The sequence below is a fragment of the Pseudophryne corroboree genome, chromosome 7 (genome assembly GCF_028390025.1).
Source record: "Pseudophryne corroboree isolate aPseCor3 chromosome 7, aPseCor3.hap2, whole genome shotgun sequence".
NCBI lineage: Eukaryota > Metazoa > Chordata > Amphibia > Anura > Myobatrachidae > Pseudophryne > Pseudophryne corroboree.
The window spans coordinates 436076311-436090300 of NC_086450.1; the positions used below are offsets into that span (position 1 = coordinate 436076311).

Genomic DNA, 13990 nt, shown 5'->3' on the forward strand with positions numbered 1-13990 from the left:
ATTGATTGTCATAGATATTGTGCGTAGGTGACAAGTGTGCATGAAGGGCCAAGTACTGTATGTAGGCCACAACGTCCCCTCTTGCTGTACAAAGTATGTGTCAGTATTTCTGAGGTAAAAGTGGGAATTCCTTCCAAAACCTAAGAGCATCAGATGAATGGTGGTTTCACAAGTTGTGTTTTGTCAAGAGAGTATATGATAAATATCATCCTATTCCTTGTAGCTGATAAGGTCATAAAGTCTAGGCTGAGCTAGTTTATGAGGAACCATCAGAAAGCTTTGAGTCCAAAATCAATCATAGTATGTGCTTAATTGTTGTTTGTTTCCTCAATCTTGCACTGAAGGGGGCATTAAGCCAGGACAATGTGACTTTATTGATCCCAGAATCATTGGAGGGATCTGTTCTACTGAAGGAGAAACGGCCTGCCTCCCCCATACCCTTCCAGCAGGTTTTCCCACTTCCCCTCCAGTCCTGCGTCTACGGGCCTGAGGTGAATCCGCGCACTCTGTCTCTGCGTGTTGTGTGGCACCCGTGCTTTCTGTGGCTTCCCTGCCTCTGTTACTAAACTCTCCTGTCTCCCTGCTCTTTCCTGACCGTGGGGGTGATGGGGGTCCTCCGCTTAGTATATAATACCTACCTAGACGCCGCATTTATTACACAGATTAGCACAGCTTGACACGAAGGCAGCCATTTCTTCTTCATCCACTAGGGGTCACTGGAGTACTCTTGGGATATGGACGGCGTAGCAGAACAAAGGCACTGAATATTTAAATTTAGAACTCTCCACCCCTCCATATCCCAGAGTACCTCAGTGTACGAAACCAGTGTTTTTTCTGTGCTCAAAGCACTAACATCGGCTTGTGGGATTCCCACACTTGTTGGAAGATTTTTATTAATTTTTCATTTTTATTTTTAATTTTTTTTTTAATAGCACATCCCTTCCCAGTTTCAAGAAAAACATGGGTCCGGGATAGTGCCGCTGCACGGGCAGCGCATGGCGTGTCGGTCCTCACAAAGAGCACCCTCACAGCCACACGCAGTTCACTACCTGCTGTAAACGGAGCTTGCAGATAGAAGCCCCGTCACAGCCATGAACTGCTGCCTGAGCTGGAAGCCCCGTCGCAGCCATGATCTACTCCAGATGACTATAGAGGACTGGACGGAGCTTACACAAAGAAGCTCCGTCGCAGCCAGGACTACAAAGCTGGACGGAGCTTACAGAAGAAGCCCGTCACAGCCATAATTTACAACAGCTGGACGAGCTTACACATAAGAAGCCCGTCGCAGCCATGATCAGGAGACAAGGTAGGCTGGGGAACGGGGCGGTCAGCGCAGGCTGCCGCCCCGCTATGTTTGGGTTAATACCTGCTTCCGCTCTTCCGCCCGCAAGCCCCAGCCGCTATGTCTGCAGGCCGCCCGTCCCAGCGCTCCGTCCGGCCGCCCAGCTCCGTCCGGCCGCCAGCGCCATACGGCCGCAGACGCTCCCTCAGTCTCAGTACAGAGACGGGGACCGCCGCTCCGTCCGGCCGCCCAGCAGCCATCCACCCACATGTGCCAGCGCTATGAGGCTGCAGGCTTCCCGCAGGACACAGCGTTACAAGGCACGGTGGAATTCTGGCGGATTAATTATACAGCAGCACAGTGTATAGGCAGCTATATATAGGTGACAGGTATTTATAATGTATTGTTACCTGTCCTGGGAGTAATAGGCTATTGAGCATATATTACTGTCTGTGAGTTTCACAGTATAATAGGCTATTGAGCCTATATTAATGGCTGTTATTATCACTGTATAATAGGTTATTCAGCCTATATATTAATGTTGGTGGTTATCACTGTATAATAGGCTATTGAGCCTATATTAAGTCTGTGATTATCACTGTATAATAGGCTATTCAGCTTATGTAAATGCTGTATAAATATATTAATGTCTGTAATTATCATAGGCTATTGAGCCTATATATATATATATATATATATATATATATATATTTATTAATAGAGCATGTGTTGTACCCAGCCTGTGATTATACTGTATAATAGGCTAGATTAACACGGAAACATTTGTAATTTGTTCAGGTGATTATCACGGTCAGCATGGCAAAGGGGCCATTTTAACCATGCTTCCTGTTGTTTTCCAGGGTGTAATTCTGGAATATTCCTGCCCTACATCTCTAAGCCACCAGAGGCGCAGGGGTGTTAGTGGGAATTTGGTTCGGGTTTCACATGCCCATGTGAACTGTTTTTCACATAAAGAATACTCTAGTTTCTCTTCACATCAAATAAATCTTTCGCTTTTACTATAGATTTCCGTAGAGAGAAACAACCATGAGTTTCATATAAATATGCTGTTCAGCAATAAAATATATATATGACACATAACAATAAGTCGTGCAAGTGTCTGTCCGTTGCCTATTGTGGGGTCTGTCTGCATAGCGAGTAAGGCTCTAGCGCAGACTACAAATAATTTTTAAAAATCCTATGTTAAGCATTGGCAATTCAAATTACAAGAGCGGTAACATCGGAGTCTCGGAAGTTACTCCGCCAGCTCTAACAAAAGACAGTTGTTGACTGGTCTTATAATTTAATGCACAATTCTATGTCAAATCTCACACCGATAACTACCAGTGAGAAGGGTACATTAGACCAGCACTCAGATAGGGCGGGGTTTTTGACAACCATACATTGCTAAATCCCAGTGAGTCAATGTCTCCATTTTTACAGAGACTGAGTAGACTCTAACCACTATTTTATCGTTTCCAAAATGACGCGATCCGCCATTGGTAAATGCGTCTGTGTAAAACATTATAAAAACCCAGAATACATTTGGGTCACTAGACTCTATGTATGGAAACAATGAAAAAGAAGCTGCAGAGTATATCTGTAAAGCTTCTGCTAACGCCGGTTACTTTCATCGTCGCTAGTTTAAGTGCGACAAGGCCAGAACTTGTTGGTCCTAAATTTGATATTCAGCCATTACCGCAGCCAGTATCAAAACGGAAATACTGGTGCCGGCGTTTAATCTCTTTAGACTTCAGTTTTTTCAAAGACAAAACAGTCACGCCTTGTAACGACACGACGCTACAGTCAGCAAGCCAGTGGCTTGATGACCTCTTAGGCATCTCCATGTTCCAATTCTGGAAGCGCGTATTTACACGTTACATTTGCGGGGTTTCCAGACATCAACTCATGGATGTCTCAGATATTTACAGATTAAAGGACAAGACTGCCTCTGTCGAACGGTTTGGCAGGTTGCCATTTAGTCTCTGCTGGTTTTCAGCTGTTTTTATATCCAGGCAGTAGTACACCAACAGAGTCAGGGTTATTTATTCCCCTCTGTTTGGGGTAACAAAACCAGACAGCTCCGTCGCAGTCTCAATCAGCAAGTCATTTAATGCAGTTTGAAAATGGATTTTCTGCGGTTACTATTTGCATATTGGAGCCACAAAATTGCATAATTGCACTTGATCTTCACAATGCGTATTTACCCATTCCGGTTTGGTCATCACAGGTTCTAGCGTTTGCAAAACGCCACAACCATTAACCATTTCACTACCATTTGGCATCGTGTCAACGCCTCGGGTATTTACCAAAGTGATGTTGGTGATGATAGCTCATCTCAGAGTCCTGCCAGTGACAATCGTCCATACTTAGACGATCTGCTCATAAGAACTCTGTCTCAACAGAGTTCCTCTAACTTGCGCTACTAATGTATACTGCGGTGGCAGGTCAAGTTTTAAAAACAATCGCATCTAATTCCGTCTAAACGACGTCAATTCCTAGGTAAGATTATAAATACGGTAAATCAAAGACATTTACCTACTACACCAGCAAGAACAAATGTACATCTAGTAATTGGTGTAAAAGCCACGCACACTAGCGGTACATTGGTGTATTCGCCTGTTAACAATAATGATGTGTTTTCAAAGCGCTTTAGTTCGCCGGCCTTCACTCGCGTTTCCCACAGAGGGGCGAGGGTGTATATACTCTGGACAAGAGTCTCAGAGGTTCAGGAGTTGTAGTTAAAAAAAAAAAAAGATCAGCGACAGAGTTCTAAAACGGATCACGACAGATTGCTGTCGATAAATGTCCTGGAACTCCGTGCAATTTTCAATGCACTACATGCTTCGCTTTCAGTCTGACCAAGTGCGGTCAGACAACGCAACGGGAGTTGCATACACAAGAACCAAGTAGCCGCATGGCAATGCAGCAGGTAACTCGAATCCTCTATTGCCCACAACACCATTATGGGAGGATGTCAACGGGGTTCATTCCGCGAGTGGACATCTGTTAGACAGATGATCTCGCCCGTCAGGATTTATATCCTGAAAACTGGACAGTAAATCCAGAGGTGTTTCATATGTAAGTACACAAAAGGAGTTACCCTCAGGTATACATGATGGCATCTCGCCACAATTACAAACGCTCAGTATGTGTACAGAACGACAGATCACAAGGGCAGTGGCGGTGGAGTCTCTCACATTCGTGTGGTCATACAGCATCGTGTATCTGGCTCCACCATTTTCTGCTGCTCTCTCCGTTGCGAAAACGGATCATAAGACAGTTCGTCACAGTCATACTAGTGATATCTCATGGGTTTCGGAGAGCTTGCTTCTCGAATCTCCAAGGAATACTGGCACACGATCTTGGTCCGCTCATAATACGTCCAACCTGTTACAACAGGGAACGTTCTTTTACCCCTAGTTACCTAAGTACCTATTACCTATATACCGCGGCTGCGGTTGACGGGGTGGGGGGTTCAGACCGCCCTCTTAAGAAAAGAAATAGGTCATTACAGTATCGGTTATACTTATCATGTTACGAGCTAGTAAGCTGCTTAAGGCAGCTCATTATTACAAATTCATTATTACAAATTTGGTGTGCATATATAGGTGGTAAAGCTCGGAAGTTTCCGACATCATCTTTCACGTTACCCGTATTCTGTTATTGTACAAACAGGGTGGGATGGAGAACTGCGTTTATCTGCACTGAGGGTGCAGGTATCTGTGTGGTCAACTTATTTTCAAAGACCTTTATACAAGGTGTCATCAAAGTGCAGCCTCCATTTATCCCACCTACAGCGTCAGGCGACTTGAGGTTGGGTTCACATTTCTTACAGTTTTCATATTTTGAACCCTTACAACAAATGGGGATTAAGTTTCTCACTTGGGAAAACATTTTTCTTCTAGCCTTAGCTTCGGCAAGGGTTTTGTTTTCATATTTGGGTGCCTTGTATTCCAAGCCACCGTATTTACGTTTTCTCATGACAAAGCAATCAGTATACCAATAGTGGTTCCTGTGTTGACAGCACATTCTAGAATTCTGAATGTGGTACACGCATTACGCGTCTATATGTCCTGACCGTCTACAGTACGTAATACGGATACGTTGTTTGTTCTCTATGATGCTGCCAACTGGGGTTAGCCAGTTTTCTCAGCAGACATTATCCAGTTGGATAACAATGACTACAAGTCAGGCTTACTTTAAGGCTAAGTTACAGTCGCCTACGTCAGTAACAGCTCATCCCACAGGTTCTGTGGGAATGTCAGCCCCAGCGGGTCGTGGAGCGTCTACTACGCGGCTACATAGCCTTCAGTGCACCACGTTTGTGCACGTTTACACGTTATGAATGGTTGCGGCATCAGCATCTAGCTTTGGCTGCCTACTGTTACAAGTGTCAAACAGCTCTCCCGCCCACGAGGGAAGCTTTGGTACGTCCCAAGAGTACTCCAGTGACCCCTAGTGGATGAAGAAGAAAATAGGATTTTGGTACTTACCAGGTAAATCCTTTTCTTTGAATCCATAGGGGGCACTGGACGCCCACCCAGAGCAGTTTACCTGGGTTGTTTAAGCTCAGAGGAGCTTAGGGTAACAGGTTTTACCTTGTTTGTATTACGCTTAAAGGAGCTTATGGTAACACATTTTCACCTTTTTGGTTCAAACTATCAAGGTCTATCGGTTATGCTGTCAACTGTTTAGTTGACATTAACTTTATGGGTCAACTTTGTTGTTGTCCGGTATGTTATAGGAATTCTCCATTGTCAACCTCTCTATAGCAGTTCGCTCAGTAAAAACACTGGGTTCGTACACTGAGGTACTCTGGGATATGGAGGGGTGGAGAGTTCTAAATTTAAATATTCAGTGCCTTTGTTCTGCTACGCCGTCCATATCCCAAGAGTACTCCAGTGCCCCCTATGGATTCAAAGAAAAGGATTTACCTGGTAAGTACCAAAATCCTATTTTTACTGGCTGAATATCTATCGTGCAGCCCATCAATTCACTGGGAACCAGTAAAATCACTCAGGCTCCATTCTTGTGGATACTGAATCAGCACACAAAATGGCTGCATATGTGAGTTACTAATTTCTGGTTGGTCCTATTTAAAAACTGCCCTTGGCATTGAGTGAACACACCCAAAGTTTGTGATTGTGCACCCCACATGCCTAAGCATCTATATAACAAAAACATTTTTTGGGGGGAGGGGTTGATTTAAGATTAAGCACTGAAAAAAATCTGGAAAAACATGAATCTAATCTCTATAATCCTCTCCATGTTGCCCCCTGAGCAGTGCGGGCCTAGGAACCTACCTAGTTTGCCTGCCTCTATAATACAGGATGAGGCAAAAAAAGATTAACATAAAAAGCATGCTAAATGCTATTCATAACCTTAGTACATAATCAAAAATTGCATGCAGTACAGTTTATTTTCAACTGGTTTTGAATACGATATTGTCATTTCATGCCATATAGCAGCCTTCACTTCATTAATAGCTCTTGGTGGATGTTTGTAGGCCTCAGCTGTCAGTGGGAACTGTTGGCTGTGTAGAGGCCTCTCATCAAGCTGATGGGGATTGTTTTCCGCCCAGTAACGAAACTTCTGCTTGTTAACGTGGCCAGACAAATGAAAGTGAGCTTCGTCAGGAAACTGCAGCAGTAATGCCGGAAATGACCCGCCGAGTGATGCAAAACTTCAGACACAGGGCCTAATTCAGTAAGGATTGCAAATTCTGCTAAGTAGCAGAATTTGCACTCCTTGTGATCGCATGCTGGGGCCGCCCATGGCAGGGCAAGGCTGCCCACATGCTGATCGCCGCCTTTCCCCTTTGAGCAAGCAGAAATTGCGATCTCACCGCAATTTCTACTTGATCACAAAAAATGGGGTAGCCTCCTGCCGGCGCAGCCTTGCTGTGCCTGCAGGAGGCCTGCCGCCATTTTTCTGATCGTAGCGGCTGCGTGTGACATCACGCACCCGCCCAGATCACGCCCCCCATTTGCGCAGCCATGCCCCCGTTTTGAAGCCACGCCCTGCAACGCTCCGCCTAAGAAACAGAGCATTGACTTCACCCCTCCCCCCACCCCCGCGAACACCTCTGCCTGATTGCATTTTCTGCGGGCGCCCGCAATAAATGCAGGCACATGCACAGGACGGACCCTGCGCATATACCCGCATCCTTTTAGTAATTTTTGCCAGATCTCACCTGGCTCAGGCCCATAAGCTACAAATGTGTATCGCGATTGAAGATCACCATCTGGCCGATATCATATGCAGCACCAATTGAAAATAAACTGTATTCAATGCACTTTTAGATAAAGGACAAAAATGGTGAATAGCATTTACCATGCCTTTAAAATCTGGGAGTTTTTTTTGGCTCACTCGGTAGAACTGTTGGTTGGGATTGAGAGTAAATTTGGGGGTCTCTTCATACATACACCTCACATTTCTCAGTGGGGTCCAGGAACACGTACATATCACAGGCTCATGAGACGTGTTTCCAATGGGCCTGATTGCCTCTGCGTCTTACTGCATACGGTATGACATGAGCGTGTGGCACCTGTGGTACTGCGTGTGGTACTGTCCTGCCTAGATAGGGGCAGTTGGGAGGTCTAGGTTCAGTAGAAGAACAGTGATATGTAAATAGAGAACACCATGTATTCTGTATTTCACATACACAGCTCACAGTAAGATGTAGGAATAAAGCCCAGGGGTAGGTATACAGCTGATGTTTATTGCACAATAATGTCTGTTATTAGCAGTAGCTTTAGGTTTGTTATCAGATTCCTGGCCGAAAATGCAGGGTGTAGAGCCAGCTGTAAATGTGCACTGCGCTTTGCTAACATGTGTCTGATATTGCTGTCTGAGGGGTGTTATATATGGGGTGGTGGTCATCGTTAAATGGTAAGAGGCTCAGACGGTAAAGGAGGGGGCATTCCTAACATTTTGTCTTGTTAAGTTTAGTCGTTCCAGGGGTCTCTGTAATCTAGGGCTCCCGTATTTTGTAAATGATTGACAACTGTCCTAGGAAACCAAAGTAACCTTTCACCCCTTACTTGCACGTAAAACCATAGTCACAGTAAGTCATGTGTGGCTGGCTGTCCCAGAAGCCCACAATGACGGGAGCCCCCAGTCTTTATTACTCTGCTAGGTAATTAGTCATTAGAGCTGATCTTTGTGTCATCCCAGGGCCGCCATTAGGGAGGTCTCCTCTCATTATCTTCCCGCTAACCGACTGACCTGTGTTCCCTCCGCAGGACGATGATGATGATATCTACATGAGGGATGGAACCGGATCCCAAAACTTGCTGACTGTCAGAAAAATCTCTGTCTCCAGGATGCTCTCATTACCCAATGACAGCTACATGTTCCGTCCTGTTCTGCCAGCAAAGTCTTCTTACCCTCTGCGTGAAGTGGAGCCCTATGAGGATAGCTCTCAGAAAGGTATCCTAAAGTCTGGGAGATATTGGATCCATCAATACAATGATGCACCGAAATATCTGATGTGTCTGTAACAGGGGCAATAGAACTATGACACTAATGCTATTTATGTTTTTTGCGTAATCCTATTGTTTATCCTCATTCCCTAAACATCTGCTGAAGCAGGAAGATGTGGACAGGTGATGTGGGTTCCACGTGGAAAGACAAACCACAATTAGGGGGAGATTTATTAAAGCCCAGAGATTGATACCAATTAGCTCCTAACCTCCACGTTACAGGCTGTGTTTGAAAATGACAGGAGCTGATTGGCTGGTATTTTATCGCTCTCCACTTCATCTTTCTCCAAACTTTGATACATATCCACTTTTGTGATACAAAGGGTGTTAGGCTACACACTGTCTGACTTATAACCTTACATCAACAGTTCCCCAAAAATTTTGAATCACAGCACCCTAGAGTATCAGAATTGTTTTCACGGCAACCCCTAGGCAAAAAGTTTCTTATCGAGAAATTTTGAAAAATATTAAATTAAGTAAATTGTGTTTCTATGTCATCCTTAGGTTCAGTTGTGTGGTGCGGGACAAGATTCGCTTCTGTTTGTCCACATATTTTATGACTGGCAGCCACCAGCACTGATTTTACCTGTTACATTGACTATAAATAATTTGAATTGGTCCTGGACCACCAACCCAGGGCACCCCTGCAAGTGCCCTGAGGCACCTCATGGTGCCTAGGCACATAGTTTGAAAACCACTGCTTTACATAGTACAACAGAAGCTGTACACTAATTGCATTGTTGTTAATTCATTCACTCTCTGGTTTCAGCTCTACCAGAGTAATAAGAAACACCTGTTAGACTGCTCGGTCTTTTTGAAACGGGTGGGAATACTATTGCATCTGAAATCTGTTTTGTCCATAGTCTAACTCTGGGGTAAAGTACATCCCTGTTCTAACGCTATATGTTTACTAACCCTCCCTTTCCACTAACTCAAAAAACACAGGTAAATGCACGGGGGCACGCATTTACCCGTGTTTTTTGCTAGTAGAGACGGCTCCCTCAGGAAAAACCCTGATCAAGTGACCCGGGAATCCTACCTTGGTAGGACACGGGAATGATCCGGGTAAGGTGTAGTGTAAACGGAAGCCATGTCGATGCTCTGTGTGGAAGGGCGGCGCTGGGAGATCATGTGATCACCCAGTGCCGCCCCTGCCGTGTCACCAGAAGCGTCACCAACCCGGCAACATGCCGGGATGGTGACTGCTGATGGGAAAGGGGCCGATGCGGGTCGCAGCCAGGTAGCACCCGTGTCAGGCTCCCGGCTGCGACCCGCATCGTGTAGATGGAAAAGGGGTATAAGCTTGCACTGAGGTACTTGGTATAGTATCTTGACATCTTGTTTCAAGTAAGAGCACCAGGATTTGAATACAATGGAAATACTGAAAGGTTATAACCTCATACCAGCAGGTGACATTTGGACCACCAAGTCATGGCTTGGCATAGGTCCTTGTGAGCGAAACAACAACTATTTGGAGACATGACTAAAGTTCAGATTTATTTGCAGTTCCTTTAGTGTGTTGTGATTTGAGGGCATGGATGTATCCTAACCACAGGTATCATAACCACAGGGTTCCTCACAGTGATGCATTGTTTGCCTCTGGATGCAGAGTTACCATCGCTAAGGACAAAATCCCTGACTGTACAACATGATGCCTTGCACACCAGTTGTGATCTGATGCCACTTTGTGTCTCTATTCTGTAGGATCCATTCTATCAGTCCATTCCCAACCAAGTGAACCTGGCATCTCGCTTAAAGTACCAGTGGACTGCCAACCATTACCTTCTGCAAGCTGCCATATGGATCCCGAGGAGATGCCTAAAATCCCACCTCCATGTTCGGCCTCAAGATCGCCCAGCCTAAACAGATTCCTGCGTAGGCAGGTAATGATACTAATACCTGAATCAGAAAAATAAACCCTATTCAACCTTTAAATATACAGCATGTAGATAGATGCGCGAGACCTTATAATGGTTGATAGTGGAAATAGTATGTGGCACTAATATGAGTACAATACTTTTTATCTGTTTGCATTCATTTAATGTCAACACCACTTTTCACTTTCTTGTTTTATTCTTTCTTGTGCTTGCTCCATAGGAGGCTGTCCACATGGACTCAGTTGACTGTCAGAATGGCGATTCCAAGGATAGCCTTCAAATTAAGTCAATGGAGAACTTAACACTGAGGATGCCTTCACTAAACACCCTCGCTCCAAACTTGATCTGCCCCACACCTCTTTCTCTGCAGGGAACCCCTCAAACTTCTCCCAAGCTCTCTTCCCACCACAGACATTCCAGCGTCCGTACACGCAAGCATATGTACAGCCAACACAGTATTCCCAGCCGTCCTTCAAGTGGAAGCAGTGAGAACACCAACCCTGATGAGTCTTTGTTAGAGTCTTCAGATCTAGCTGATGAAGAGGTCAGCCACATAAACAGCTCAGCAAAGGGCTGGCGAGGACAATCCAACCATAGGAGTCACTCTGTCTCTCCATTCATCTCCCAAGCTTCATCTCCTCCTCCTGTATTAAAGAACTGCAATAGCACAGCCAGCCTGGCAGGGACCAGCAAAGACTTGAAGAAGTTCTACAGTGTTGATACTCAAGGATTTTTAGCTAAGCCCATCTGGGCAGAAGACCAAAGGAGGCACTCAATTGAAATCTGCCCTTCCATTGATGATGATGGAGATTCCTGCTTTAATCTGTCCATTGAAGATAGGCATGACTCTTCTGCTCTCATAAAGTCTGACCCAGAGTACATCAATGGAGTTCGCAGGAAGAAGAAGATGAGCCCACCTTGCATTTCTATAGATCCTCCTATGGAGGATGAGAGTGGCACAGCTTCACGTACCAAAGCATCGGAAAACAGCATGATGTTACGTAGAAGGACACCATCATGTGAATCCACGGCATACAGGGACTCTTTAGACCTTGGTGACAACCAAGTTGGAGAACAGCCTAAGAGCGAGAGGCGGAACCAAACACCTTGTCGCAATGAACACTTGATAATACCTGGCTACTCCTTTGACCAGTTGGAAGCGAACAGCTTCTCAGAACTTTTAACAGAGAGTGGACGTCCCACTACTCCATCTGTAGTCACTGTGGACTCTAGGCCAGATGTGGGGACTTTAGAAATTACACAAGTAGACCGTTTAAATAGCAACAATACAGAAAAAAACAGAGACTTCACTGAAATAGTTAAGAGTTCTTTAATAACTCCTGCACTAGTCAATGCTTCTAACACAACAGAGGAAGTAACCGACAAACCGTTATAGCTTTTAAGGATACAAGGGCTTGTGACATTGACGAACCACTGGATAGACGGGTCCTAGGAGCCCCTTTGGGTGTTAGTGTTTTCAATAAGAGTTGGGGTTTCACATGGAATATAGAGAAATGTGGATGGTTTGAATAAAATTTTTTGATTTGTTTGATTTTATAAACGAAATACGGAGACAACTTCCCATATAGCCTCAATCACATTGATTCGAGTTTTTATTTTAATTTTAACTTTTTTTTGGTTTGTTTGTTTTTCTATTTTTAAATTGGCACTTTTTTATTGTGCAGAGACACAGTATGCAGAAGTGCTGACAAATGAAGACTTGTACAATATCTGTATATCAGCAGTATAAATAAAATAGAAATAATGTATTTGTGAAAAAGATGTATTTATTTTTCTGGTCTAGTATACTGAAATTACGATTTTATTCCAGACCTTGGAGAGTTTATTTTGTGACCAACTTTTTATGGCACAGACAGACTGGAATAGGTTTTAGGAATAAATGTTAGTAATCGGGTACTGGAACCAAATGCCAGATTTACACATTGGGGCTTGGAGTATGGTTCTAGAATTATTGCAAGAGACCAGTTCAAGGGAGTACAGTTTGGGATCTGGGTTAGACTATTAGGATCAGTCTTGGGGACTGGGTTAGAGGCTTGGTGGCAGTGGTCAGGGATTCTGTTACAGGGTGAAAGCTGGGAATAAGGATTAATGACTGAAAATAAGGATTAGGTTACAGGTGGGGCCTGAGGGTTGTCTTTGAATGTCAGGTTAGTTAGAGGCAGTGGTGCAAGTAGAAAAAATGTCTTATAGGTACTGTGTGCGCGCGCCCAAAAAAAAATTGGTGTGGCCAATGAAAATGGGGGCGTGATACACATATGAGGGGGCAGATACACATATGACCCCAATAGTGCCAGATACACATATGCCTCTACAGTGCCAGATACGCCCCCACCGTGCCAGATATGCTCCTACAGTGCCTGATATGCCCCCACGGTGCCAGACGCACAAATGCCCCGCGGTACCAAATGCACAAATGCCCCACGGTGCCAGATGCAGAAATGCCCCACGGTACCAGATGCACAAATGCCCCATGGTGCCAGATACACAAATGCCCCCAGTAGTGCCATATATGCCCCCGCAGTGCTAGATACACAAATGCCCCACGGTGCCAGATACACAAATACCCCTGAGTGCCAGATACACATTGCCCCAGAGGGCCAGATACATATTAATATACATTGCCCCAGAGTGCCAGATACATATTAATACACATTGCCCCAGAGTGCCAGATACATATTACCCCACAGTGCCTCTCCCCCCCTGCTCACCACTGCCTCTGCCGTGATGGTCGTGGTGTCCCTGCAACCTGCGCTGCTCAAGGAGAGACACAACCACAACCCGCCCAGCCAGCCCCCAGGGTTGTCTGCGTACCCGCCGCAGGAGCGTGATTACTTCACGGTCACACTCCCAGCAGGCTGGGAAGGGGAGGCTCGGAGCACAGCGGCAGCGTTTTAAGTGACTAATAGTATTACTTAAAATGCGTAATAGCCGCTAACAGCAGCTTTTGGTGAGCGGTGGCCCGTCGGCGGTGGGTACGGCGTCCCGGCAGCTAAATTCGTAACGGTACACCGTACCCAAGAGTACCCACACACTTGCACCGCTGGTTAGAGGTTTGTGACTGGAGTTGGGATTAGAGTAAAAGATTGGTGATTGGTTTTAATAACTTTGAGTCGATTACTTGGCTTTAGAAAGGCATATGTTAAGAATTGTGATTATGGAACGGGTTTGAGGTGGATGATTAAGGAGAAGGACATCATGAAGTGAATCTACAACATACAGGGACTCAAGATCTTAGTGAAAACAAAGTTGGAGAACCAAGCACAATAGGGGTGGAGGACTAGATGGCCAATATGGTTACAAACTGAGGTAAGAGTCAGGTAGGG

General features: G+C 45.1%; 1 protein-coding gene and 1 pseudogene across 4 annotated transcripts in view; both read left to right on the forward strand.

The window, feature by feature from the left end:
* The window catches only part of CACNA1H (calcium voltage-gated channel subunit alpha1 H), a 638058-nt gene extending 625643 nt beyond the window's left edge, over nt 1-12415 (forward strand). For 3 of the 4 annotated variants that reach the window (XM_063934881.1, XM_063934879.1, XM_063934880.1), the window contains exons 31-34: nt 345-491; nt 8530-8716; nt 10474-10652; nt 10867-12415. In XM_063934881.1, the coding sequence (XP_063790951.1) occupies nt 345-491; nt 8530-8716; nt 10474-10652; nt 10867-12042 (1689 nt within the window). In that variant the 3' untranslated portion in view covers nt 12043-12415. The remainder of the gene's footprint in view (nt 1-344; nt 492-8529; nt 8717-10473; nt 10653-10866) is intronic. The other variant, XM_063934882.1, reaches the window with a different exon arrangement.
* On the forward strand, nt 2259-2360 carry LOC134946923 (U5 spliceosomal RNA; annotated as a pseudogene).
* Nucleotides 12416-13990: the final 1575 nt, after the last annotated feature.